This window comes from Ostrinia furnacalis, unplaced genomic scaffold (genome assembly GCF_004193835.3).
Source record: "Ostrinia furnacalis isolate ACB-3 unplaced genomic scaffold, ASM419383v2 OfSCF7311, whole genome shotgun sequence".
NCBI lineage: Eukaryota > Metazoa > Arthropoda > Insecta > Lepidoptera > Crambidae > Ostrinia > Ostrinia furnacalis.
Window position 1 is genome coordinate 59,715 of NW_021137550.1, and position 27,927 is coordinate 87,641.

Genomic DNA, 27,927 nt, shown 5'->3' on the forward strand with positions numbered 1-27,927 from the left:
GGCGCTGGACGCATTCGAGTTCTGGAAGCCGCGGGATACACACTTTTGTCTGAAAGTTTTAGCAGTGAAGTTCAAGGTCTTGCGGTGTCGGTTCAGTTAGTTCTAGGTCAGTTCTGTTCAAACTTGGTGTTAAAGTAAACAAATTGTATGATAGCTCGACGTAAGTCATAAAACATATTCATTTCCATTCAAGAACTAATACAAATTACATATTAACAGTTTCAACTACTTATTTTTGCATCATAAGCATTTAACCTCCAGTTTACATTCATATAAATAATATTTACACGTTACTCAGGTATTTCTGAATCTAGTCTGGCACTATAAATATCTAGTGTTGAGAATGCACCCACATAATCCAAGATTAGGACAACAAACATATGCGAAAAATAAATGAAATGTGCAGTGATAAATAAACAATTAATATGAAAAATCCAATAAAAAGAATACGAGATAGAAACTTCTAGTTATAAGTCTACTGAAACAAATCGATAGTCTAGCTAGAGTAACTTTTAAGCTGGAATTCTCGCCTCTAAAACTTTCTGTATCCTTTCATCGCGGTCAATGTTAACGCTAACAAAGTTTGCTTTTGCGAAATTCGCACCTGTTGATACGGAGGCGATTGCCGCGATCGCTGAAACATCGCAGGTGAGCATCATCCACTCGTGCGCAAGGCGCGTGGGCGGGCGCCGCCCGCCTCAGTTAGAGACGGGCTAGCAAGCCGCTCGCACGAACCCACGCCGCACAAGGTACAAAAAACAAAAAACGCCGCTTTATCTAACATTCGCACTAATATGCCACAGTCGCGCACTTGCAAACGCTAATCACCTGCCGACCTCGACATCCATGACTAACTTCACGTACAAGGTGTTCGGTTACAAAAATAATCCATCATGACTTCACAGTACTGAAATAACGCGGACCGTTTTAGCGTGAAAGCGCTCCAGCGCTGAGCGAAGCGGTTTTACATGCACGTCTTCATTACAGCTTGATTGATGTTTGTATGACCGTAGTGTCAATCAGCTTCTGCATACACTTAAAAGCTTTAAATGTCTTGTAAACATTTATATGTAACGTTTCATTCACGCAAGACTATTTTATTCATTTCAATCCGTGAGCAATTCAAAAAGATCAACGTGTGACGATTAAGCGTAACTCTTTGTTAATTCCATACGGTTTTGGTCTAATATTAGTATGTTATTTTTGAATATCGTGTAGTCTGCATTATACGACGGGATTATTTCTAACCTTGATGACGGTATTGTTAACCTTGTTCTTCTAAAAACAACTCTTTTGACCTTACGTCTCGTCGAAACGAATTTGCTCGCCCATGGCTGGAATAGTGAATTTATTCAACATTCTGTAAGTTACTTTGTAGAAAGCTCATTAAGTACGTGGCTAATCCTTTTTCCGCTTACATTTATGAAAACATTGTCTTTCTACCAATTTCAAAGACTATTTCTGTATACACTTAATACGTGTATTGTTATAAAGATTTTAGCCTCAGATTGAATATAATAATTTTCACAATCGGAGTAATTCAGTTTACTGTCATTGGAATTATTGTCTCCAACATTTGAGTTTTGATGCAACGAATGAATTCAGAGCAATAAAGCTTAACAAACAAGACGTATTTTCATTGTTGTAACAAATAAAAAACGGTGTATTAAATCCGAAAATAAGCGCCAAAATATTTATTACATGCTCGAGCAAGTCCAACACGAAAATAGACTATATCTCTCGTCGTTCTCATTATATATCGCATCTTCGAAAGAGTATGTACGATAACAAACTGTCCAGACGCCTACGCGAATTCTCTTCGCAAACGCCAAATTGTGCAGGGAAATAAAACTTCAAAGAAAGATTGTGATCTTCGTCTAACGCCCCTGGCGACTGCCGGGCCCGTGAACTACATTCCCTGACCTCTAGTGTGTCGTCTATTGCACTTGAAGTCTCGGACTCACCTTTTGAATGTCAATGTACTCAAACAACTGACAATCGAATCCATCCCATCATTTAGTAAAATACAAAACATAATTTACATTGAAACATAAAAGCTTATCTAAAGCACTACGAGTATTTCTTGAAAGTTCTTCAATTTTTATTAAAAAATCATAATTCTCTAAGATCGAAAGCTCTCATTTTCAGAGCTAGGCAAAGCATGCTGAAACTGAAAGTCACAGTATGTCACATCGAGATACTTTATTCTACCTAGTTGTCTATTTATTCATAAAACATTTGTCTGAATTTTAAGAGTTCCATGAAGATTAAGTATTAATTAATTAAAATAGCTTTATCTAAAATCTAAATTAATTAGATAAATACAACTATGACGCCACTGGGTAAAAGCCAAGCGTCGCGCATATAATTGTGTGACATTAAGTCAGTGTTTTCATTGTTTCCTTCACTGTGAGTCGTTTCTACGAAGTGATCATAGTTCACTTGTTTTAGTACTCTGACGTCAACCACCTTGAACTCTGACTAATTTCAGTTTCAGTAAAATTGCAGACAATGACGTCTTGTTCAGTTTACAGTAACTTTTCTGTTCCTTCTTAGTTAAGACTTCAATGATCACACATGTCTGTCAACACATTTCAAAGATTTCATCGACTATTATTATATAGATTTTCTTGTAGGTTTTTTTTCATGAACAGGATAATTCTCAATCTTAACTTTGACAAATATCAGGTAAAAGTACAAAAAATAAGCTTCCTCATTACTGAAACTGCTATATTTAAAGATATTTTATACAGCATAGCGTCAGATATCTCAACCCGGCGCATTCCTAGAGATTTTCCGGTGTAACACGCGCGAGTTATGTTTTGTTTTTTCACTTGAACCGCGGCTAATTCAAGAGCGGGTGACTTCCGCGGCGTTTCGCAAGCGGCCGCCAGACAAATTACTTATAGACTGGAGAATTACCCAAGTGATCTGTCATCATGTACGGGACTGAATGTAAATGATTTGTCATGTAAGTCAAATAGTATGTTCTTATGCAAATTTAATAAGTACCTTCTATTGATTGACTATATTCAAAAATCGTGGAAAGCCACAACTCAACTCTGGAATTTAATAGAGTTTTTACTTATCTTTTAGTAATTTAGTTAGTAGTAGTTTGCAGGTTAAGAATAGTTAAAAGCTTAAATATTAGTTTTAAAGATTTACAAGATTTGTTCGACACCCACAATCTAAAACAAGTTTAGCCTCAAAGATAGATTTGTTGATTTAATGTCCGCTGCGAACACTCTACCGACATTAATGGTTGATTTCACGAGTGGATAAATAACTTTCCGACAGTCCTCGACAAATTAAACAGCGAGCGCCACTCGAAAAAATTAATATCCCCCAAATTGAACGATATGAGAAAACGTTTCAAACATCATTCATAACAACCAATAATCACCCGACGCCCGTTCAAAGTTAATATTGAAAACTTATTTCCACAAAGGTTACCTGTTTCAAGCACATTAGGGAAAAATATGATATCCGACGTCTCGGCGCGAATGGCAATAAAAACGAAATAAGAAGACGGTGTTGCCCTCGGCGCGATCTTGCGCGAGAGTAATAAAATTATCTCATGAGGATGATATAAATCGCCACCTTACTTCTTGACACTGCATCTTCAGCCATTAACGTTATTTAATACAAATACGCGTACTTAATAATTGCCCCATCGTTGTTCACTTCGATCACAATAGTGAAACAAATGACGGTGATTTACGAGACGCTTGTTATGGATCACGATTCAATTGTTTCATTCACTGCTTCCATTTCATCTCAAGGTTTGCGTCGACGTTATAAATGAAATTCAACTAGTCTATTAGAAAACTGATTAACTTGTAAAGACCTAAGCACAGATTACATCATTACTAATGACTTATTACCCTTTCGAGTCACAAAAGCTTCATTATGTTGAAATATGGACCTTAGATGTTGTAAGATAGCTGTGATTTTTCTACGAAAAAGCTCTATTTCGGTTCAGACTTAGTAACATGTCTTTATTAGGCCATAATGTGTGTAAGACATACATATTCGCAGCTCATAAACGAACTACTTCTCGTAGTCAAGGGTCATAAATTTTATTACACACTTGAGGAGGTAGTTAACACTAGTAGAAGGTTTATTAAGTGTGCGTACATAATATAAAGTTGATAATGAAGAACATAATTGAATCAAATGTAATAAAGTAATCAAAAGAACTCCTAGTCAGTTCTTGCTCATCTTCCATCAAACGAAACACGTACTTATAAATGAGAAAAATTCCCTGAAAATTGGTTTTTAACATGTCGATAGGTATGCAGACTATTGCTAGCTAGCCGTCCCGTGCTCTTACAGCGAAGTATCAAGAAATTTTGAATCCGTGATATCATGAAATATCCAAAAGATCATCATCATCATTTCAGCCATAGGACGTCCATTGCTGAACATAGGCCTCCCCCAAAGATTTTCACAATGGCCGGTTGGTGGCGGCCTGCATCCAGCGCCTTCCCACTACCTAAAGTTAAAAAGATACTAACGCATTAATATACTATGCTGAATGATAGAATCAATGAAAAAATAAATTCACAAATAAAACGTTTTTAAAATAAAAATGTGTGTGTACCTACTCTAGATCGAGCGACAAAACGAGCTTTCTCCTCAAACTTTCCTCAATAATTTTGTAGTTGTGGTTTTACGCGTACCTAACGAGCTATTTTGGCTCTAAATAATTAATTTATTCTAGTAAATATTCCTTTACAAAATATTGATTGTTTCTGTTCCAAAACGTAGAAACTAGAGCTTGTTATCAAATTGATCTAATGTAAACAATAAGCTGTAAGTTCAACTATTTCCTAACCAAGCATTTTGTTTGCAATTCCAGCGCTGAACGAACGACTCAAAGATGGCCACCGGCCCTAAGATAGTGCACAAGCAGTTCAACTCGCCCATCGGGCTGTACTCGCAGCAGAACATCCAGGAGACCCTCAACAAGCACATCTCCAACCTCGACAATGGCTCTGTAGGGTGAGTTTCAACTAAAGAAAATAGGCCAACGCGACAACGGTGAAGGTCGAACTTGCCGACTTGAGATCCTAAGAAGCGGTGAACCCAGCCGACGCTAGACTATTGTCGTGAACCCACTCCATGCTTAATGGTTACAGTCTAATAGTTCATGACACCCAAAGTGGCGAGAAAGTTGATAACACAACCTTATTCCATTTGTCAAAGACGTGTTGCGTACTTTTTGGCTATTTTGGGTGTCACACACTATTTGATGCTGTAAATTTTACAATACAAAAAGATACATAATACAAATTTTCCCAGATACAGATAATTTTAATTTAGCAGACTCAGGAAGGCCTTAGTCTGGTGAACCCAATGTCCAGCCAAGTTCAATAAATTTAATGCCGTTGTGCTTTTTAGTCGCATTGTCGCGGCTCACATAAAAAGCGAGCTCTTATAACTTGATAAAGCATAATGTCCAGGACAACGTCTACAAGCTAGCTAGAGAGCTTTATGAAACTTATTATTAAGGTAGATCCAAACGTATAATTAATTATATGTTGCAAATCTAGTGTTATTTGCTTACTAAATAAACCGCAATTTGAGAATTCTTTATAATATTCTATTCGAGTAAAGCCAGGGTTAAAGCTAGTTAGCTATCCCAGCGAGGACTCGTTACCAGGATTCTTTACCGGAGTCCCCACGGAGCGGGGCTTTCGTTCAACTTTCGTAAATATTTTTACCTTCTAAATCTATTGCAGGAATTTCACCGTGGATTTTTCATTTTCAATGTAATTTATTGTGAAAAAATTTTAATGAATGAAGTCTTGGAAGTAGAAATACGACAAATAAGTGATTATATGGCGTATTTCTACTTCTAAGATTTCATTAATTACAAATTTTTCACGAATTTCGTGAAGTGCTCCACTTCTGTGAAATGATTTTGGTACCTACGATTTCATTATGTCTTAGTCAAAATATTGTTACAAAGTATTTTAGCTTTTATGAATAAGATAATACTTAGGTACTTATTTAAAAAATACCGAAACGCGAAAGCTAAGCTTAAACATAGCTGTCATCCACGAGCATTACTCGATGCAATTTTCGAGATCTCGATGCACTTACTTGCATTTGCTTTTAGAGCAGCTGGGTCAACACTCTTGCAGATGGGATTCCTGAGATACGACTAATAAATACCTTCTGATGCGCTTGTACATATTTATCCCAACTAATATTATAAATGCGAAAGTAACTCTGTCTGTCTGTCTGTCTGTCTGTCTGTCTGTCTGTCTGTCTGTCTGTCTGTCTGTCTGTCTGTCTGTTACGCTTTCCCGCTTAAACCTCGCAACCGATTTTGATGAAATTTGGCATAGAGATAGTTTGAGTCCCGGGAAAGAACATAGGATAGTTTTTATCCCGGTTTTTGAAACAGGGACGCGCGCGATAAAGTTTTTCTGTGACAGACAAAATTCCACGCGGGCGAAGCCGCGGGCGGAAAGCTAGTAGAAGTATATTTATAAAACGGTCCATTTTATTTCTGTAAACATGGCAGAAAAGAGCAGCTAAAATTGTCTCATTAATATTAATTATGTCCTGTTTAAACTTGAGTTTTTAGTGATGAATTTATGACTCTACTAATCTAGAAAAATTATCGTCATATAAACCACAGAAAAAAAGTAAGAAATGTAATACTGAGCATTGACTAGAAATAAAAATAGCGTTTTAAGACATGAACAATAAAATAATATTTTTTTAGAACTTTCGGCTCTATGTGTATAAATATTATTATGAACTCGGAACCTGGACAGAGTGGAAAATTATTAATGAAAAGTTCAAAGTTTATTTGAATATTTGTGAATGTTTTTAAACTAGAGAGTTGTTGTTGACACAATTTTTGTTTTAGAAAAGGTTATTACCACATTTTGTTAAAAAAAAATGTTTTGTAATCTTAATACTATAAAACTACAATAGAAAATGGCCGCGCTTTGATAACCAACCCTAGAAATTTTCTAGGTAATACTATACCACCAATAAGATACACCAATAAGGTATGAGTAATTGATAACACAAATACATTGATATTGTCTGCACTTAGCTTAATTTGCCAAAGTTACTAAGTTACAAATATAGAAATCTTTTTGAAATAAATAAGTATTTACTAAATTATTTTTACTCATGAAAACAGTTTCTGGCTCGAATTCTGAAACGAAAATTCGATTCAGACTCTCCTATGATTAAATTAAAGAAATACCAACCGTGAGAGATAGTGATTTTCACAATCATAATTAAAGCAGGGTCTAAGTACCTACTTATTTGTCTAATTATTTAATTGTACTCGGTTGATTGTAATATGAGACTATTCACAGAGATGTTTGCTCACCTATCACTAAGTTCAGTCAGCATCAAAAAATTCGAGACACCCAAAGTAACCAATAAGTTCGCAATACGTCTTTGTTACAATAGGAATAAGGTTGTTGTCAACATTTTAGCCACTTTGGGTGTCACGAACAATTTGACGCTGACTGTACATACAATCAACACTACGTATTTAACGTATGTAACGGATTGATAAATTAATTGATGAATCGATGCGGTCGCGCCAATAACGTAACCGTCAGTCATGTACTGATGACAAGCGTGCAATTTGTATTGATTGGTTATTAAAATGACAGAGAGTCTGTGTTATTTTAAGAAAAAATTGAAAATAAAATTTACATTTGAAATAAAATAAATAAATATACAAAGTACGTCTTCTCCTCCATTTCGTCTTTTTCATAGTTAAATATATCAACAACGCCATCAGTTTTTCAGGCGACTAGGTATAATTGCTGTTTTAAAAAAAATATCTGCGGACAGTGTGTAATACATATTTTGTCAGTTATCAGTTGAATAGTATAGTTTCAAATCTATATTAATGAAAATCAGAAGTTAAAAATAAGCAATTCCATTGAGCTCCAAGTGTAAGTAGTAGAGTAATGATAAGTGGAATCGTCTCTACCAATTAATCGATTGTCACCTAATTACACTACAACCCATTCGTATTGTAAAAAACCTCAAAATGATTTGCAAATAGTCATAAATAATTAACACGTCTAAGAATGTTTCGGAAGCTGATCGGATAGCGATCAGCGTGCCAATAAGCGCTTGAGTCATGCGGAGTGCAGTAGTGACGTACAGGATGTTGCGCCCTACTTACAACCGCGGACACAAGGAAGTAGGAAGGAGGATTTTTACTTAAAGGATGTATTTAAATTACTGCAAACAGGTAATAAAAATCCTAATTTATACAACTTGGAGTGCCTAAATTAATACAATTCTAATCAGTGCAAGGCTTGAATTGCTTCTAGGTTATGCAGGCTTCATCTTTGTTGGGGACATTCAGGATTTTTTCCTGTATTACATACCCACCTATTATACGGCGCCATCGTTCGTACTCGTATTAGAAGTACCAGACAATGAATAAATAAACATAAACATAATATATTATACATGGAAAATGCCTAAGTAGATCCAATACAAATGCAACCAAATTGTGTGTTGGGTGTGGGGTATGGACCTCAATCTCTAGCATAGAGACGATTACTAGCCACTGCGATAAATCTGTCGTCAAAATGGCAATAGAAAAAGTATTTTTAAGTGTCGTTTTGGCTTAAATAGCATCGGATGGACCAGTCAAGCGTTACTTTGACTGAAAGTCCAGAACTACAACAATATTCACTTTTCATTAACGTCAAGAACAACTCTTTGTTTCTTCGCCCACTTCGTAATTAATTCAATTGTAACTGGATATTTTTCTTGTTTCGTCTGAAATTAATATTATTCCGCTGGGGCTAAATAAAATTAGATGTAATGGCAATCAATATTATTCGTAGGAATTTATTCCTGGCACTATATGACTCTACATTTATTTTAATTGATAGTACACTAATTTATTTTAGAATAATGGTATTAAACATTAGAAAAAAATTGTTAATGAAGCCCACATTGTTCTTCTGTTGTCTCATTACTCGTATAATAATTGAAGTAATAGTTACATAGTAAGACTTGTGTAGAGTCAACAATATAATAAATGTATAATAATTAATAGCTAACTTCAGGTATAAAAAACGGTTTAGTTACGTTAAAGACTGGTATCATAATTACAAAAATGATGTGCATTTTAGGAAAAATATAAATCAAAATCAATTATTTTTAAATAAAAAATGCCTAATTCCGTAAATGGAAATCCTATTTCTAAATAACCTATTGACCCCTTGAGTGTTTAGTTAAATGTCACGCAATGATTATAGGAATTGCCCCCATTGTAGAATGCTTCCCAAGATAAACAGTGATGGGCCGATTTGAATGCCGTTGACCGTTCAATTATGGAGCGTGAACACGGGGCACTGACATTTACGTGGACGAAATTTAGCACCGAGCCAACATCGCTCGCATTCCGCCATAAGCATGCGGATCATCAAAGAACTCGGCTCACACACATCATGCAATGTGGAAGCTGTCTTGTGAGAATATGCAAACACTGGCCAGTAGCCGCTAATGGAATCTGTTGCCGTTTATGTACAAAAAAAGAAAATGTAGATTATCCTCATCGACGAAAGACAAAAAAGAGGCGAAGGCATTAATCAATACAGCCAAAGACGTTTATTTTTTATTTACCTACCTGTTTCAAAGTTTTCAATATTTCTAATACCTACTTTATGTTTTTAAGAGCTGTTTTTTAAGTAATTTGAAATTAATGCCTAGGTAATTATCTAACTACACGTTATACATAGTGCGGGAATTCTAAGTTTTTTGCGAATCGTTTACTTTTAAATTAATGAAAGTAAACCACAACATCTGATATAATGCCAGATAATTACACATCCTAGCCCATATTTAGATTGCTCTACATTTTAACTAACTACTCGTGCGAATAATTGCTATGATGTTACCGATTACCAAGCTCGGTGTTCCGACGCAAAATCGCAAAAAAAGGCAAGATAACAAGCAAATGAGGAAGGCGCGCGCGCAACAGTCGCGACGCGGCGCACCGGCGCATAACACTGCGCATGCGTTAAAACATTTATTAAAATTAATTTCATAATTCACATGCTGGCCGTAAAGTCAATTTAAAATTAAAAAGTTCATGTTCAACCTTTTTTATTATTGGAACATTATTATTTTTTATTTTGAAAAAAGATCCGCGATATTCATTTGTCTTGCAATCGGCAATTTTTTCTAAAAAATAATTTCGGACTGTGATAGCAGTTCTGTTTAAGTTTGCGTAAAGTTTTTGTTTTTGATAGTTTAAAGTCAATTATTCTCCTAATCGTTAACCTTCAAATCGGGTTTTGGTAAAGTAAACAAATAAAGGAATACTTAGTCACAGTTATCAAGAAATAATAGTGGTGCAAACAGCTGTCTCGTTAATTTGCTGTATTGTTATTGTTCGCGTTTAGTAAAGAGGACCACGTGCTCGCAGATATGGCTACAGACGTAGAACTAAACGGGTGAGAGAACTATTTTTGATTTATTTATCTAGTTTTTAAACGCTATATGATTCGAATTTTATTTAACTATATTTTAAGCAGGAATACCTATGAGTTTGTTCCGCGGAAAGTCATGTTAACTAAACATTTCTACATTACTTTGTACTTAATTGTAAAATATTAGTTTCAAGATTTGTAAATAAAAGTGGATAATGATTAGTTTCACTTTCGTGACTAAGATCATATAAATGTAAATTGTCTTTTAATACATGTTTGTATTGGCATCAACAATACATTAAATAAAAAAAATATTGTGTTCATTTAGAAATTATTTGAGAATTTTCTAAGGTATACGTAGATAACGTTGACAATAAGTTTAAGCAATTAATAGAGTTCTCCTTACATCACATTAAATTTTAGTCAATATTAAAATTAAAACTCTACAATCAGGATAATTAGTATTTAGAAATAAGGTTCAGGTTCAGTAAATCTTAAAGGTAATAATAATTATTTGCTGGTCATTTACCTTAGAACCCATTTTAGTAGAGTTTAAATCTAATTACAAACGAATTAAGGTCCATTTGTCTTTCGGCGCACATTACCATAAACTTGCCTAAGACTTCAAAACAATTACGAACAATTTATGATGTGTAAATGCCGCAACTAAGATTTTAACTTACTTACTAAGAAAGTGAATGTTATCGTTTAATTGTAACAGAAAAAGTTGAGAGAAATAATTGCTCTTATTGAAAACAACGTTAGTGCACTCAATACAACTTACACAATGTTTTACTTCTCGCTGATAGATATCATACCAATTCAATTAAAATATTTTGACGTCTAATTTGAACTGAAATTTTATATTGTTACACTTTTTGTTAAAGACAACTATTGTTTATTAAGTTTTTTCTTAAGTAAGTAATTGAATTAAAAATACTATGTCTTTAATTAATGTCACGATCTACACACTTATTTTATGGCATTTTGTTTACTATTTTCTCAAAGTAGAGTTACCGTATCCCACGATAAAATCCAAGATAAAAACTGCGAAACATCTAAGGAGTGACAACGTCTAAAATCTAGGACATAAAGTGTACACAAGAGAGCACATTACAGTAAACACTGCGGCATCTTATACCATTGTAACAGGTGTTATTTTTCTACAAAAATGTGTAGTCTGACGTGCTGACGACTGTACAAAGTTGCTTTCGAGTTAGGTGTCGGCCATGTGCAAGCTAAGTTTCCTATTAAGGGAATCGAGTTTACGTTCACCTCGATGCCATATGAGTATCAGGTGTCAATGTCAGGTTTGTTTTTTTGCAGAAAGAAGAGCGTAGGTATAATGTTTTCTCATTCTCTAGATCAAACTGGAGAAAACTTTTTAAATTGCAAAATCGCACCGATTGCACTAAATAAAAAGCTATCGCTAAATGGTTGATAAAATATTAATTTGTTCCTACTTTGTTACTCGTATGACGTCACGTGATCTCATATCCTTATAGATAAACAATTAACAATCGCAATATAATAAAAAACGCGTTGATTAAGTGAGTGACATAAATAATTCAATTTAATTAAAAATTAATCTAGTCTTGCTTAGTCGCCTTTTAATTAACAGACACTATCAAAGTTTATTTGTTTAATAAACCAACAATTCGCAAGTGAAAGTTTATAAAAATATTGTTAGGAAACGATGCATTTATTACGTTCCAACACCTCCGATTTTCGAACTAAACTATTAAAAATTAGTCTTGTAATTTGTTCAAAACGCAATTTCTAAACGGAAATGGCAAAATAGTAAATAGGCTGAGAACTGAGAAGATTCCAAAGTGCAAATACAGTTAAACACAGTTCCAGCAAACAGATCGAACGAGTTCCAAACTCAATGAAGGTGGGACTAGCTATCTCTACTGTAGCGCGGTTTTTGCAGAAGCTTCCCACGGTTGTGCGACGCTCAATAGAGTTAGTTTTTCCATGACTTTCAAAAAGGAAAATTGATTTAGTGCGAAAGTAGAGAAAGTCGCAAAAGAGGAAACTTCGAAAAATCTAAATTACCAAACTTTATTACAGTGTTTCAAACTTACAAATCTTTTCAGTAACGACGTTATAGCGGTTGTCGTTAATTTTCCAAGATTTTCCACTTTTACCAAAAGTTAATTGTTTTTATTAAGCACACGTAAAACTCACTTGTTCAGTTTTCTTAAAAATTTTGTGTTATTGCGTTTGATTTAGATCTCATTTGAAATAAGTACTTACCTGTCTACGTAATGTACATCACTATTATTGACCACTTTTCGTCCAAAATAAATGTCAATATTTGCTATAGTTCATTCTTTGATTAAATCACTACCAATTTTTCAATTAGCATTTACGATTAAGATTAGTTTATCAGTCTTAAAAACAAGTCAATAACTTGGAACGAAAATCATTGGATTGGGCTTGTACGCGGCTATTGTTCGAATATCCGGTTTTCGAGTATCCGGTAATCCGGTGTGTGGCTATCCCGGATATTTGGAATTCAAAATCCACCCAAACCACTATCATCACTGCATTCTGCAATACACTGCATGTTTTATAATTGAGAGCAACACTAGTATATAAGCGGTGAGACTGGACGCAAAATTTTCTTAAATAATTACACCAACAGCCAAATAGACTTCAAAATATCGTAGTCTTTAACAAACTTAGTTAAGAAGAGCAATTTTAAGTTTTTCTAGCATAATTTCATTCGCGATTATTAATTAAGTTGTCATAAAAAAATATTGACCCTATGCAGCTCATCCAAGTCAACTTTATATCGACGGATTGTTGTGTAGCGCGAGTTAGGTGTGTAGAGCGCTTTAAACAAACTATGCGGACTATTTCTACATTTTAACAAATCGTTTGGAGTTTTATAGGCAAAAGATTTATTGGTTGCTCATCCATAGGTTAAAAATAGAGGTGTAAATATCAATAGCATATACTAGGAATTATTTTTAAACTTTATTACTTGAACATTCGCCATAGCATGATCACCGGTTGCATTCGACTGGTGAATCATCACATGACTGTACAGACGATGATACTGATTGTTGTCTTAAAACGTCTGGCACGTTGACAATTAATTAGTAGCAATTATTATTGTTACTCCAATTATGGTATATCAGCTGTTCATATCGATTTTTTTAAGCAAGACAAGGTGGTCAGTTGACCGCAATCGCACCTGGTGTTAAAAATTTATTGGTGCGCTAGATAGGTTACGTATTTTGTAGATACAACACAATAATGGTAGAGATTGTTATTTATTAACGGTGTGTGTATTTTAAAAGTATTGTATGCGCATTCATTAGCAAATCATAAAAAAACATGAACGAATGAGTCTCAAATTACAGGGTAATAATGTAATGAGTAACTCTAGCAGAGCGAGAAATAATCATAATAAAATTTAAATCGATTCTAATTCACGCCGCCAGCTAATATCTCTTTCTTGTCTGTTAGGTAATTTATAATTAGCTATAATTTGAGAGTGGAAATTGTTTTTCAGAGTCCTCAGTATTTATAAATTACTTTCCAAACGCCAAGAACTTATATTTTGGTGCAGTCCTGTTGTCCCCCCTGCTTGGCCCCCCTGGGGGAGCCAACAGGATTTCGAAATCCTGTTGTCCCCTGGCTAGGGGAGGACACGACAACAGTTAAAATTAGAAGAAGATGTCGTGAGTGTATACGTTGCCGAGACGGTCATTTTGAACAAAATTTGTAATCTATATATATAAAAGAAAGTCGTGTTAGTTACTTCGCTTATAACTCAAGAACGGCTGAACCGATTTAGCTAAAAATTGTCAGGGAGGTCGTTTAGAGCCAGAAGAAGGACATAGGATACTTTTTATTCCGTTCGAAATTAAAAAAAAAGTCTGCTTATTTATTGCCATTAAGGCGGAACAAAGTTCGCCGGGTCAGCTAGTAATTAATAAACGATCAAAATAATTATTTTCGTCTTTAATTTCAAGAAATCCACATTGAAAAACGATAGGGTAAAGGTTACATTGCATAAGATAAATATTTTTTACCTGTTAGGTGTTTAATAACGTGCTATTCACACAAAAGGGGCTATAAACACAAATTTCGCAAATCAGTCCGAGTAGAGTCAATGCACTAATTTAAGGAATTTGTGAAGTTATTGTTATTATTTAAACAAGATTAGTATACCGTTTAAATGGGGATAGACTAGAGAAGTTTCGATAAAATCCGAAGATCGCTATCTCTTTTATTTATTTTTTTATAGCCATGTAAACTTAAATGTTCAGTCCATTTTTAACTTTTAGGGAAACTTCAAAGCTGAATTAAAAAAAAAACTAGATGATATTTGCCAGTAAAGGACAATGACCAAAAGTGGTCCAAATGTCCACCACTAATGAGACCTATATTGGCTTATAGTCCATTAAATAGAGATTAACTTTCAGTATGGGACGAAAAAAAATAAGCTGTCAGTAAAAAGTTATGACCGTATGAAAAATTGTAGTAGTTTACGCACTAATCTCAGGAACTACTGGTGCGATTAGAAAAAAAATTTTTTTTATGGATAGCCCATTTATCAAGGATGGTTTTAGGTTATATAACATCACCCTACAACCAATAGGGGCGGAGCAGCAACCACCCGACCATAATTCCAATATTGTTGTCTTTCTTCTGAGCTTATTTTTTTTCTTTTAGCGATAATCTAACACGGCATACTAAGCGACATGACATAACATGCATAGATTAATCCAAAATGTGCGATGGATAGAATGATATCAAGAACATTTTTTGGATGAAAAGGTAAAAAAACATGACTTTTCATTCAGTCATAACTTTTTACTGACAGCATATTTTTGATTGCGGTTTGGTTATAATGAATCAGTATTTAGTAGACTATTTTACTACATAGGTCTCGTTAGTGGTGGACATTTGGACCACACTCCATACATTTTTGGTCATTGTCCTTTAGATTTGATGCAACCCTACATCAATGCACGTCCAAACAAAATATTTACTTTGAGGCTACGCCTAGTAGTTTTTTTTTAAATCGAAATTAAATGATGCGATTTGGGTATTTTGGTGAAATTACTAAAAAAAATAATATAAAAGTAGCCGCCCGGCATGGAACGTGTTATGGGGGCTGAAAATATAGGAAAGGACCCATTCTATCTGCCAAATCATTTTGGCACACGATGCGCCAAACACCCTGTATATGACTTTTAAATACCCAATGTTTGCCAGGGGGGACAACAGTCCTCAAATCATTGATTAAAAATCCAGTCCTGTTGTCTCCCCTAGCCAGGGGGGACAACAGGATTTCGAAATCCTGTTGGCTCCCCAAGGGGGGCCAAGCAGGGGGGACAACAGGACTGCACCATTATTATTTTATGTGTCACTGCAACTAGTAGGTAAGAGGGCGCAAACTAAACTTTAGTTTTGGTGAAATGAACAATTGAACACTCGCTTTGTACAATTTAGTTAGGGCTTTCTTGTCTATTACATATTTCAACATAAGTAGTAAATAAGACTACCTACTTATAATGGACTCAGTCAGTCCAGAGACCTACAAACTGCACTGAAATAAATATACAGACTTCCATGTATTTATTCAAAACTTTGGTTACAGCATTGACTTCAACAACCCCACCACAGACAAGCCTGCTAACCTCGCCAACTCAGCAGTCCTCAGAATGCTGGAGGAAGAGGAGAGGAACCGAAGGGGATACCCTAGTGAGTACTTATCACTGTATATGTACTATAACTTAAATTTTGATTTATTAATGGATGTTTGTTTCCTTATCCTACCTACTCGTATATCTCTAGTTTGGATTATTTAATATCTTTTTATTTAAACTTGACATTCGTAACGAATATTTTTGTAAATGGGCTGACCCCACAAAATTTGACCACACTTAAATTAACACGTCTGTAAAATATTTTCATTGTTATAATTTAGAAACCCAATCGTTTCTTTATAATTTTTGTAAAGTTTTAATTGCAAGTCCCCGTTTGATGATTTTTAGTTTACAAAAGTTTGTGAACCTTTTCCAACTTTTATTTTTTGTTGACTGGTCTATTGCACAAAGCCCTTAAGTAAATTAATAATAACAGAACAAAAAATCACTTGAAAACTTAAACTTGTGCTGGTCTTTATATTGTTTTTCAATTCTTAAAAAATGCAATATATTAGTGGTTATAAGCTTACTAATGCTACTAAATATGCACTGCTTTGCCAGAACTAGACCCTACCCAAGTGCAGGCGATTTTGGATACCTTGGTTCACACCAACCATCGGTTTGATACCGTCTGGCCCCCGCAGCAGGACCGCCTGCGATCGGCCCGCAGCTGGGACGGGCAACTCAACGCCACTGGCAATGTGTACCCTGAGTTCATGAGGGCCACTAAAGGTACCAGCAAGACTGGTAGAGTTAGAGCACTTTCTATGTCACATATCGCGCCAACCATCAGTAGGAAGCTGATTAGATATAGCAATTACTCGCACCATCGCTCGCCAGGTAGACTCACTTCCATTCCCACACCACTACCCGTCACCTAAGCTGTTATTAATATCGCTCATGAAACACATTCACTTTCAGGTCAATCCTGACCGAGCACAGCTAATGAGTTATTAACAACTGTACGTAACGATCGGTTATTAATTGTGTACTGACAGCTACATGTTCTCAAACGTGTAAATAAATCATTTAAAGCTAAATTAATGGTGGCCGTGCTAATTTTAACTTGCATCTGGCTAGTACGTAAACCGTCCAGTTAGGAGTCTTGAGACATTGACACGCCGGCGACACCGGAAGTCGTGATTCATGAATGAATGGAAACAGTTCTATTTTGCATGAGTTTAACGGCCTAATATGAATTTCGTTCGTGGAAATTATTCTTTTGTCTTTTGTCGTCAGTGTCTTGAGAGATCTCCCGCCTACGGTTGAGGAGTTTTTTGTTCATTAGTGAAAGAGTTTGGCAAGGGTTGGGAGCTGTGAGAATGTGTTTTTACCTTTTGTTCTTGATGGTAGTTCACAGCCGACACCGAAGCCGAAAACGACATGTCTGAAACAGTGTTTGTAGGTAAAGAACTCTTTATTTTTTGTTATTCTAATGTGATTGTGAAGTGAATTCAGTAAGTAAAATCAAATAATAAATAATTTCTGCTGTGCTTATTTAGTTTAGCATTTTAAAGTGAGAATTTAATCACCTTACAATGTAAACAACAAATTAGAAAGTAATGTAAATTTCTTCTCAGTTATTTCGCGTCATTAGGAAATACTCAAAAATAAGCTATAAATATTGGTGAAGAGTGCTCATGAAATATTTCACAGTAGAGAAATGATTGGAACTAATTCCGTATCTTTGGCTATATCAAAATTAGTGAATAATTAAAATGTAAGTAAGTACCTACCTACTTAGGTTTTATTTTCCGATACAACCTTTCCGGAATATCAAGATAAAAACTTTAGGGCTATATTTCACCTGGACACCATGGCGGCGCAACCAGTCGCCGGCTACCAACAAAAGCCCTTAGAGTTTAGACGATGCCATTTGTAACAAAAAAATATACTTATACAAATTTATTGTCGAGTAAGGTTCGTTTATGATGCGGACTAAAATACTTGGAACTCTTTTCCAGAGTTTCCGTACTCTCCATTCTCTTTCGTTAACCTAGGTGTCTGACCGCAGACTTACCTCATGTAAAAAGCAAGCCTTAGTATTGTATCCGTATAAATGACGTCCACCCCACTTCAACGTAGCTAATTTGATTCTGGAAATTTTTTAAGGTGACCTCTCGAAAGTTCGCCTCACCTGTTTTTTTTTTCTCGATTTAACTATCTTTAATTTTAGAAATCCTAGAACGAATTACTACGTGAGAATACACTTTCAGATTTATTGTACACCTTGCTATTTCTAATGTCGGCCTTGATACGTGGATGTTTCTCTAAGAATAACAAAAAGTGCTCTCTTGACGTAACCTGCAACTATTTCGGATGAGTCGCGCGCGCGCATGAATCAATGTCTAATATTAACCAAGTGCTGAAAAGATGCAAATGACAAATGAGTATACATCGATAGGACCACACTACGTGCTGACGTGATCACTTGTTGACTCATGAAGTAGTTTACAATGTTTTGTTTGTCATCGTAGCTACGAATGAAATGTGAAATTCCTGAAAAATGCACTCTTGAAATATTTTAACTTGTAATGTGGACACAAAGTCTGAAAAAAGTATGTTTCATCGATATCAGATATAAAGCAGATGTAGAGCTATCAAACCCATGTTAAATAAGTTTTAAATACTAGGTAGGCTTTACCAATGAAACTGTCGCGTCTGTAACGTACCTACATTCCATTATTTTTGTAACGGTGCGCAAAATAAGTAGGCCTATTACCATGCGGCTATTTAATAATAAAGTTTCTAAGAAAATGCAATCACTCCTCGTCTCCTTAGCATAATAAAATCTCTTGGGGTTATTAAAAACTGGTTGTTAAAATTGTATCTGCTTGCTTGGCCGACGAAGTGCAAGCCGAGTGTAGCTAAGTGCCTTAAACAAGTTAATAACAAATTATCCGGAGCCGGTGGCGACGGCGTCGTTCGGTTATGCATACCGTTCGCAATTTATGTGCATCGCATGCCTCAATGGATGTAGTAATTGCAGAACACCATAACACCAACACGGCAATGACGATGCGTGCGCGATTATCGCTAACTGCTCTAAAATCCCTAATTATGATGACTATTAGAACTAATTAAGTGGAATTCTTGGAACAGAATCTGAATTGTACAATTAATAACATTAATCTTTACTTTATAAAAAAAATATAAATAACCCTTATTAATTCACGGATCAATTTTTTTACCAAGTAGGTACTACCGATAAGCTTTCGTCTCTAATTTGCGTCGTTACCTTCCACGTCAGCATCTCACGCATTCAAATGAATGCAAGCGCTATGTCAGCGCATTAATTTTCCGTCTCAAGAATAAGAATATGATTTATGTCCTCATTGTTTTCGCAGTGGTAATTAATGGAAACTGTTTTTGTTACCTTTCCAAGAACGATAAATATACTAGCATGCAGTTGTGACGAATTCTATAGACCAGGGTCTCACTGTGGGAGGTGTGTCGAGATTTCCCGGTGTTATGAGCGGTGGGTGGGAGTGAGACGGGTAGTGGTGTCCTAAAAATGTGGTCTCTCAAAATATAATATGCGGTAGATATTTGTGCACGTACTCACCTGGCGAGCGAGCCAAGTAGATAGTCAAGAGTAGTCCTGACCGGCAAGCGGTTGGCGCGTCTTGCGTTCCAGCTCGATTGGACAGATTTATCGTGAGTCATTTGTTTTAATTCCGTTGTTAAACATTTTATAGGTCAAATAGTTGAGTTTGTTTTTTATACTTTACTTACAAAAAAGTGCAACGTGACTGTGGCATGTGGCTTTGAAAGATTTATTAGTAAAACGTTTCTGGAAGTGATAAATCCAGTAAGAACGTCATATACTCACGTCATGTGTTATTTCATTTATATTCGATTGTGTTAATTTTGGAGTGATTTCCGATTCTATTTTGTAATTGCACATCTTTACGAATAGTCCGAATAGGTAGGTGATGCGCGCGATAGTTAATCTACGAGTATTTACGGTGTTGGAATTTCGGTTCAGAAATCTAGCCTGCAACTAAACTCTACACCTAACTCGAGGCTACGTCCTTTACCTTAGCGAAGCCGAGTCACCTTGTAAACTTCCTTGATACGCTGTAAATTGAAATCCAATACATCGCTGAAACGCAAAGAACGTACCTACAAGTCTACACGAGATGTTGTAAACAATTTGTTAAGTAATTATTATAACAAGCTAACATAGTTCTCAATTTGTAAGTATTTTAATTGAGTTATATTAATGCTTGTTTAACTGGAATTTTATTACAAGAACATTTTCTTTCCCACTTGTTGTTTGTAATTTTTTTTATCTACAACGAGGAAGCTCTTGGCCTTCTTAATCGGTTTATTAAAGTAGTTTCCATGTAGGTGCTTAAATTGCAGTTCATAATGTTAAGTACGACTTACATTGTTATGTTTAACTAAGTAATTAATTTGATGCTGATTTTTCGAGTCGCCATCAAAAAAATTAATCTATTAGAAAAATAAGTCCTGATCCAGTTTCGATCCATCTGGCAAAACATTTTGATAGTGTAGGTGGAATACCTGTGTTCAGTGTAAATTCATTTTGTTTTCGGCCAACTTTATGTTGTATACTGAATTAATATTTAAGAGACTGATATTTTTTCCTCCGGCTGGCCAGTGTCCAATAACGCGGTAGGCCGAGCTAATTCCAAGATAAATATGTCATAATATACCTATTTCAAAGAAATGGATACTAAAATTCGCGGTTTTCAGATTTCATATCTCGGTTGCCTAGGTAAATAGTAATATGAGTTAAGATTCTATCTCCAAGCGTCGTAAAAGCTTATTTTTGAGGTTTATTCCCATCAGATAAGCAAGAACAGTATCTGTTTTGTTTTTTAATTAACGTTTTCTCCGTCAACGCCTCTAATTTACTTCATGCCTAATTACACAAGCGTATTAACGTTCGCGCCATGTTTATTTAACGAAAAATACAATTTTTAACGGAATTTAATGTAGGAATTATTTGTTGCAGGCCAGAAGAAAGTAGTGTGGCCACCTGTGCCCGAAACGAACGGATATCACCAGCAACAGGTAATTTGGTTTAATAATTAGGCACTGCGCACATTAATTCACTTAAACAATCACTGTATATAGAATTGAGAGCGATGAAAGTGCTGCACATAGACGCTTAGGTGGCGGCCAGATAATGCATGCGGTAGGTACACAAACACAAACAATATTTTGACGTAGTTTCACAACTGCAATAGCCTAATGGTTTCGGCATCAAACCCGTTCGAGAGGTCGCTAGTTCGATCTTCGTCAAGTACTTATTGTGCTAAGCCCAGCCTAACCAGATGGGCTAAGGGGAATATCAGTAACTTGTGTTAAATTTGTTTTTAAAAATGCAGTTGTGAAGCGCGCCTACCTACTGTATTATAAAACTTTAAAATTTCGAATCCCAACAGCAGAGTCCTGCGTACCACAACAACGCGCAGCACTCCCCTTCCGCGCCACAGCAGCAACAGCCCCAGGCCCATTACCAGCCCCAACCCCAGTACCAGCCTCCCCAACCGCAGTACCAGCCGCCCCAACCTCAGTACCACCAGCCCCAGGCATATCAGCAGGCTCAGGCCCCGTACCAGCAACAATATCAGCAGCCTCAGAGCCAGCCGGCGCACTGCGAAAGCCGCCGTCAGGAGGCCTGTGGCCTGAGCAAGCTCATCCCTGTAGGCCCGGGTGTCCAAGCCCCCTCTCCCTCGTCCCCCTACCGCCAGGGCCCGCCGTCCCCCGGAATCGCGCAGCCCTACCGCCCCGCGAGCAACCGCTGGGCCCCCGTGCCAGCCCCTCTTTCCCCCCAGGTACGGCGGAATGGAACATCACCGTCGTCGATAGTTAGCTGTCACGCATTTGTTACTAATCATTTTAGTGCAAGATTCTTGGCAATCAAAAATTTGTTTGTTATGCATCAATTACGATCAAACTCACACGCCACGACTCTTCACACCGCACTTCACTAATAGAGCTGATGGCACTGTATGGCTTAATGCATCCGTCCTTTATGGCCACATTATGCACTGCCATGATAACTACGCTTTTTACAGCACACGAAATGGATACCATAAATCTGTGTTACGTTTGTCACTAACGTCATTTGTTTCTGAAAACAGTCTGACTATAAATTCTACCTATGAACCTATCAACACTTCAATAATGGTTATGCGTCTCGCTGTTTATTACTTCCTCCTAATATTTTTAGCCACACTTGAACTAAATATTGAATCAAAAAATGTTTGCGGTTTGTTCTCTAATTGTAGTTTTCACATACCTAGTTATTTTTTAATGTAATCGAATTAACTATAACAAAAGTAATAACATACCTTGATGTTCGCGTAGACACAAGGCTCGCAGCCCTCTTACGGGGCGCAGTCTCAGTTCTCGCCTCAGTCGCAGTACTCGCCGCAGCCTCAGTACTCGCCACAGTACGAGCCGGCGTACCAGCCGCCACAGAGGCAGTTCGAGCCTCCGCCAGCGACCATCACACTCCGTCAGCAGCAGCCCATCCACCAGAAGCCGCCGCCAGTCTTCGCTAGCCAGCCGGCCACAGCATCGTTCCAAGGTAAAGCACTGACTCTTAATTCGAAGCTTCAGTGAGCACAAAAGCAGTAGAAGTCACTGAAACTATCACATTTTGTCAGCAACAGACAGACTATAGCAATTGCCACAAGGTCTTTACTTTTAAATCCATTAGCAAGAAACACTACTTAGTTCGAAGTTCGACACACGTAAGAAGTCGTAGGTAGAGTTAACCACCGTAGTCGTAGCCCGTAAGTAGAGTGGTGGCACCACTAGCAACCATCTAGACATCTCTACTCTCTCTCATTTTAAGGCAGCTTTTTTAAACGGGTATGCGTTTCAAAGACAGATTGGGTTTATGTACTTTAAAGGGAAAATACACATTCGTTAAACAAACTTCTTTCTTAGAGTTGGCACCGGCAGGCTATAATTCCACTCCCTAAATCTGTGAGCGAAAAGATACCCTCACACCCTTACATTCAAGTTTATAAATAATCTCCCTAGGTAACATACAATGAAGCGACGACAATTCATGACGCTAAAGTAAGCAAGTGTAAGAAGTTTATTTGATTTACAACAGTAATAGCAACGCGCGTAAACTTTAAGGACGCGTCTGATATTTTCGCACGGGTACTAAAACAAGATTGCAGTTATATTGTTTTCAAAACTGCCCTTTGTACTAGGCTATTGCAGTGCAAAAGGTGGGCACGTAAACACTTTGGTGCCAATATCCACGGTAGTCGTTTGTCTCTTTATGGACAGTTTATAAGGATTGAGTTTGGTTAGAGCGAAACGACTAGCTTTATGCCCATTTTAAAATTTCTAACTAGGTACTAGCACTGTGGTTTTAAAACTAAGTTTAATTCCGAAGTCATGTTGTCTAGTTTCTGGTTGGGCATGAGGACGACCTAAGACATTATTATTTATTTTCAAATAATAATTTTATGTGAAAAATTGCACATAGGCGGCGTCAACATGCGTGGAGACCAGAAATGGCCGCCGCAGTCAGTGAAGGAGGCCGTCGAGGCAGAGAACGAGGCGAGGAGACAGCTCGCCAAGGGCCCAGCCTGCAGACCACGCAAGGTACCACCAACTCTAACTTCCCTAACACAAAGTCCAGTTTCCATTTTCCAATGACGCTTCATTAGCAGCGCCACTGTATGAAACGGTGCGCTGTGTTGAACGACAAATAGCACATAAATCAATCACCGTTAAATTATACAGATATAAATACAGAACTAATTAAGAGCTCATAACTGTTTTTGAAATGTTTTCTGGTGGCTTACTCCCCAATGATTACCAATTAAGCTTTACTAGTTACAAGATATTTTTGGTTTTTGATAGCCATTATTTTTTTACACCCTGTATAATTGGAAATATTTAACAACCCTAAGCTACATCCCCCAAGAGCTTTATTTTTGACTAATGTCTAACTTTAGCAATTTATTCTGTAAATATTTTTTTGCTTTTTGTAAAACTACACTAAATATTGTAAATATTTTTAAAATTATCCTGCTTTCGCCTCCGAGATTTATTTTACCATGTAGTACCCCTGTACGACAACCCAATCCGCACACAATATTCAGCGTAGTAGTATTAAAAANGGTTGTCGTACAGGGGTACTACATGGTAAAATAAATCTCTTCGGCGAAAACAGGATAATTTAGATCGAACTTCACTTGGTAAGTTCGTTTGATCATTCAATAAATATTTAAATCAGGATACATTTAAATTCGGAGCATATTCATAGATATGTCAACAATAAATCCGCCTGAATTTAAAATACCCCAATAATAAGGGTGCAAGATAAATCAAACACACTCAAACCACCTTCAAAATGCATGTAAAGCGTTATCTCTACTACCACAGCCACTCACAAGGAGTGCCTTACAAAAGTTTGAACGCAACCGTTGTCTGTTTTAGCCGCGGCAATTCTCGCTTGCCGAATTAGTTGCCATGAACGAGGCGTAGGCGTCGTTCCGTCTGTCCCACGTACAGGACTTTGTACCTCAGTTGTAAGTCACTTGGGACATTATGTGTTTGGAGCTACCTAACAGACTTCGGCACTCGAGGACCACTCTAGTATAGTTTAGTGTCGGGCCTGAGTATTAGACAATAGTCCCGTTTGCACGCGGATTGGCAAGATCATTTTTGTTTATGGTTTCGATCAATTAACATCAATATAAATAATATTATTGAACCTAATTTGTGTTTTAACAACTAGGAATTAATAACAAATCTGCCTACCCCATGAAAATGACAGCGGAGAATGCACCATATTTTTCAGCCACTGACTGGTATAATAATTTTCACATTCAGTGATTATAATCTTCTGCCGAAAACCACATAATAAGGGATAGTGTCCCTAAAAAGGCCACTTGTGCCCATTCTAAAATTCTAAATGCACAATACTCTTGCAAGCGCGAACTTTGGCTCGCTCAGGCCCAGTTTAGTCGTGCGTCGTCTGCAACTAGTCGCGACACCTAACGCGTTCGTTTAGGCTTCGCAACGCTATCTATGGGAAGACAACCGAGCATCAGAAACGAAATTCAACAAATCTTTGATAAAATCAGTAAAATATATCTTCACTTATGAGTCTCAAGAATCTCATTCAGCCTTGACTTGTCGTTTCTGAAGTTTCAGTACAATACACTTTGGTCAGTGGACCGCGAGTAACCAGAAACAATATGTACTAAATTCCCTGGCTACATCGACTGCACCGAACCACAAGATGGGGCAAGACAGTTGTCGACCTATAACTTCACAAGATCATGTAATCGACTAAACAACATACAGACATTCATTCCTCTTTTCTATCTATGGCTTTGCGACGTAGAAAGTGTTAGGTTGCATGGGTGTACAGAACAATACAGAATTGCATCTGTGTACGAAGGTGGGGTGTTGTTTTGGTTGGATTGACAAGCGATTTTGAACGTTGTGTTGTAGGTGAAAAAGGATTACACTACATTCTTCGCGCAGCACGCTCTCAACAACAACTACCCAGGCTACCGCGCGCCGCCCGGCACGCAACACTACGAGGACCACTCAGGCCGATCTTCCTACTAACTTAGATCAACCATTAAGTATTATTAACTGACAGACATTATCATCTCCCTAGAAAATAGTCATCACATGAATCGTAACGGACAAGTATTAATTTGTCTAATCCATAATACCAGTTCACGACCACATCAAAGAACTTTTTGTTGGCATTATTAATGTTAAATGTGTGTCTATAGAAATAGATTTTTGGGGCAAACGCATTAGTAATATCAACGAAACGAATCGTTCAGTTTCATCTGAAATACATGGGTAATTACTTTGAGAAGCGAAGTCTCGGGAGAATGGACTTCAAGTGTAAGTACTTGTATTGACTTTAGGTATAAAGTCTCGAAGCATGTACGGGATTGGACATTACAATCAGTACTTAATTGTAGTATTAATTTATTGTTTAACCATTAATTAGTTCGTAAGCATAAAATACTTATAAAATAATAAAAAATATTGCACCGTCATTTCTAAATGATACTTCATGTTTATTCGTCATCACATTTTTTATATTATTTAACTTCTCGATGTAAATGTGCGGCTTTAAACATTGCGAACGTAATAATAAGCGAAGAAAATTATTCATGCTTTTTAATACAAATTGTATATAATGCTCAATTGTCACTGATATTACAGAATTACCAAAAAATACCATGTAATATTTGTAATATTGGCTTTGCATTTGCTTTATACCAAATTTTTATATTTAACCTTGCGTTGAACTATTTGTCAAATTGGCTAAATTGCCTACCTACCTAGTCATAAAGAGATTACTCAAATATTTTGTATATAAAATGTTACAAAAGCATTACTGATTTGATATTATGTAATTTATTATATTTTAATGAAATAAATTGTACAAAATGTCCACCTTGTTGTTATTTTAACTTCTTATACGTACACCAGTCATTTAGAAATTTTATGTAAATTCTAATTTACCTATCAATTTCCTAACTAATATAAGCTAAATTACCCTGCTGAGTTATAAAATGAAACTCTTGATGCATACGAAAATATTATATTATCATACAATACATACATAGTGTACAAACCACGCTGTAACAGCTACATCAGAGTGCACTCCAAAATGCTTCCAAACAATAACAATCTAGCCAAGCTACGTATGTCCTATGTACAGTCTGTACAGTTTGTAACAAAACCAACTATTACGAAGCATTCATATTGTCAGCAACGCCTCAATACATACCCATAATATCACAGCGGTAACCAAGTTATTTACAAACGTATGGCTACAACCATTGTCCCAAACAACGTTTAAATAAATACTTATATTCGTTTGTACACTAAGCTTTTGCGACAAGTCGGTAACAATGTATAATTTTACTAAAATACAATCAGTACAAAACAAGTCACAGTCTTACTAATAACAGCAAAATTAAAAGTGACATCGGTGCAACATTATAGATCGGTACTGATACAAGCACTCGTGTATTAATATAATTTAATTACGGAATAAATGAACTGTTCATGTTCATGAATATGTTCACACTTATAGTTAAGCCGTTATTAGTAAGTTATTCTAAAGTATACACAGTCAGTGTGCCGACAACAATAGGCCTTAATAACATACTTAAAAAATATAGCTTTGTTCGTTTACCACATTTGTTCCATAAAGTAATGGCCACGATAATAAATTCTCACATTCTGCTATTCGAACCAAAACATCGGCACACTTAAAGCAGATAAAATGCACTTTCATGTCTTTATAAAACATTACAACTGATAAATATACCATAACAAAGAATGATGCTCTGATTATTATTTATACGTAGATTTTATAAATCAATATAAATATCAATATGTTAAAAAAGGCACCAAATTATTATCGTATCCAGATTGTATAATAAAACGTTACAAATAAGAAACAACGGATTTTAACAATTGACTTCGAAATAATCTCAATTTAAACAATGAATTTTAATTACAATCACGACACATCATTCATATTATTTTAAAAGACAAAATATTGATGAAATTTTAATAATTCATTATTTACTCATTGATCTAAACAAAACGCTCAAGCGCTCTTTCAAGTATAACATTCATTAAAAAGTCAAGTTGGTACAGTTTGTGACCGCATTCTAATTTAAGCGAGAAATATAAAAATAAGCAACAAACAAATTAAAAATCAGCATCACACAGTGTGCCCAATGTTGGGCAAAAATTCTAAACGTCAAAGTGACGTGCTCAACAATTAACCTAATAAACTGTTT

General features: G+C 36.1%; 1 protein-coding gene across 11 annotated transcripts; it reads left to right on the forward strand.

Annotated features, from left to right (window-relative positions):
- LOC114363832 (early nodulin-75) lies at positions 1 to 26,328 on the forward strand. 11 transcript variants are annotated; one of them, XM_028319668.1, is made up of 10 exons: positions 641 to 749; positions 4,862 to 5,004; positions 16,072 to 16,175; positions 16,682 to 16,852; positions 21,105 to 21,163; positions 21,538 to 21,930; positions 22,466 to 22,688; positions 23,610 to 23,728; positions 24,569 to 24,660; positions 25,592 to 26,328. In XM_028319668.1, exons 2-9 carry the CDS (start codon positions 4,883 to 4,885, stop codon positions 24,614 to 24,616), a joined length of 1,239 nt encoding a protein of 412 aa, XP_028175469.1. In that variant the 5' UTR covers positions 641 to 749; positions 4,862 to 4,882; the 3' UTR covers positions 24,617 to 24,660; positions 25,592 to 26,328. The 11 variants fall into 11 exon arrangements, with proteins under 11 accessions (XP_028175466.1, XP_028175473.1, XP_028175467.1 ...); XM_028319665.1 differs by lacking the exons at positions 641 to 749; positions 24,569 to 24,660 and adding an exon at positions 1 to 106; XM_028319666.1 differs by lacking the exons at positions 641 to 749; positions 24,569 to 24,660 and adding an exon at positions 10 to 160.
- Positions 26,329 to 27,927: the final 1,599 nt, after the last annotated feature.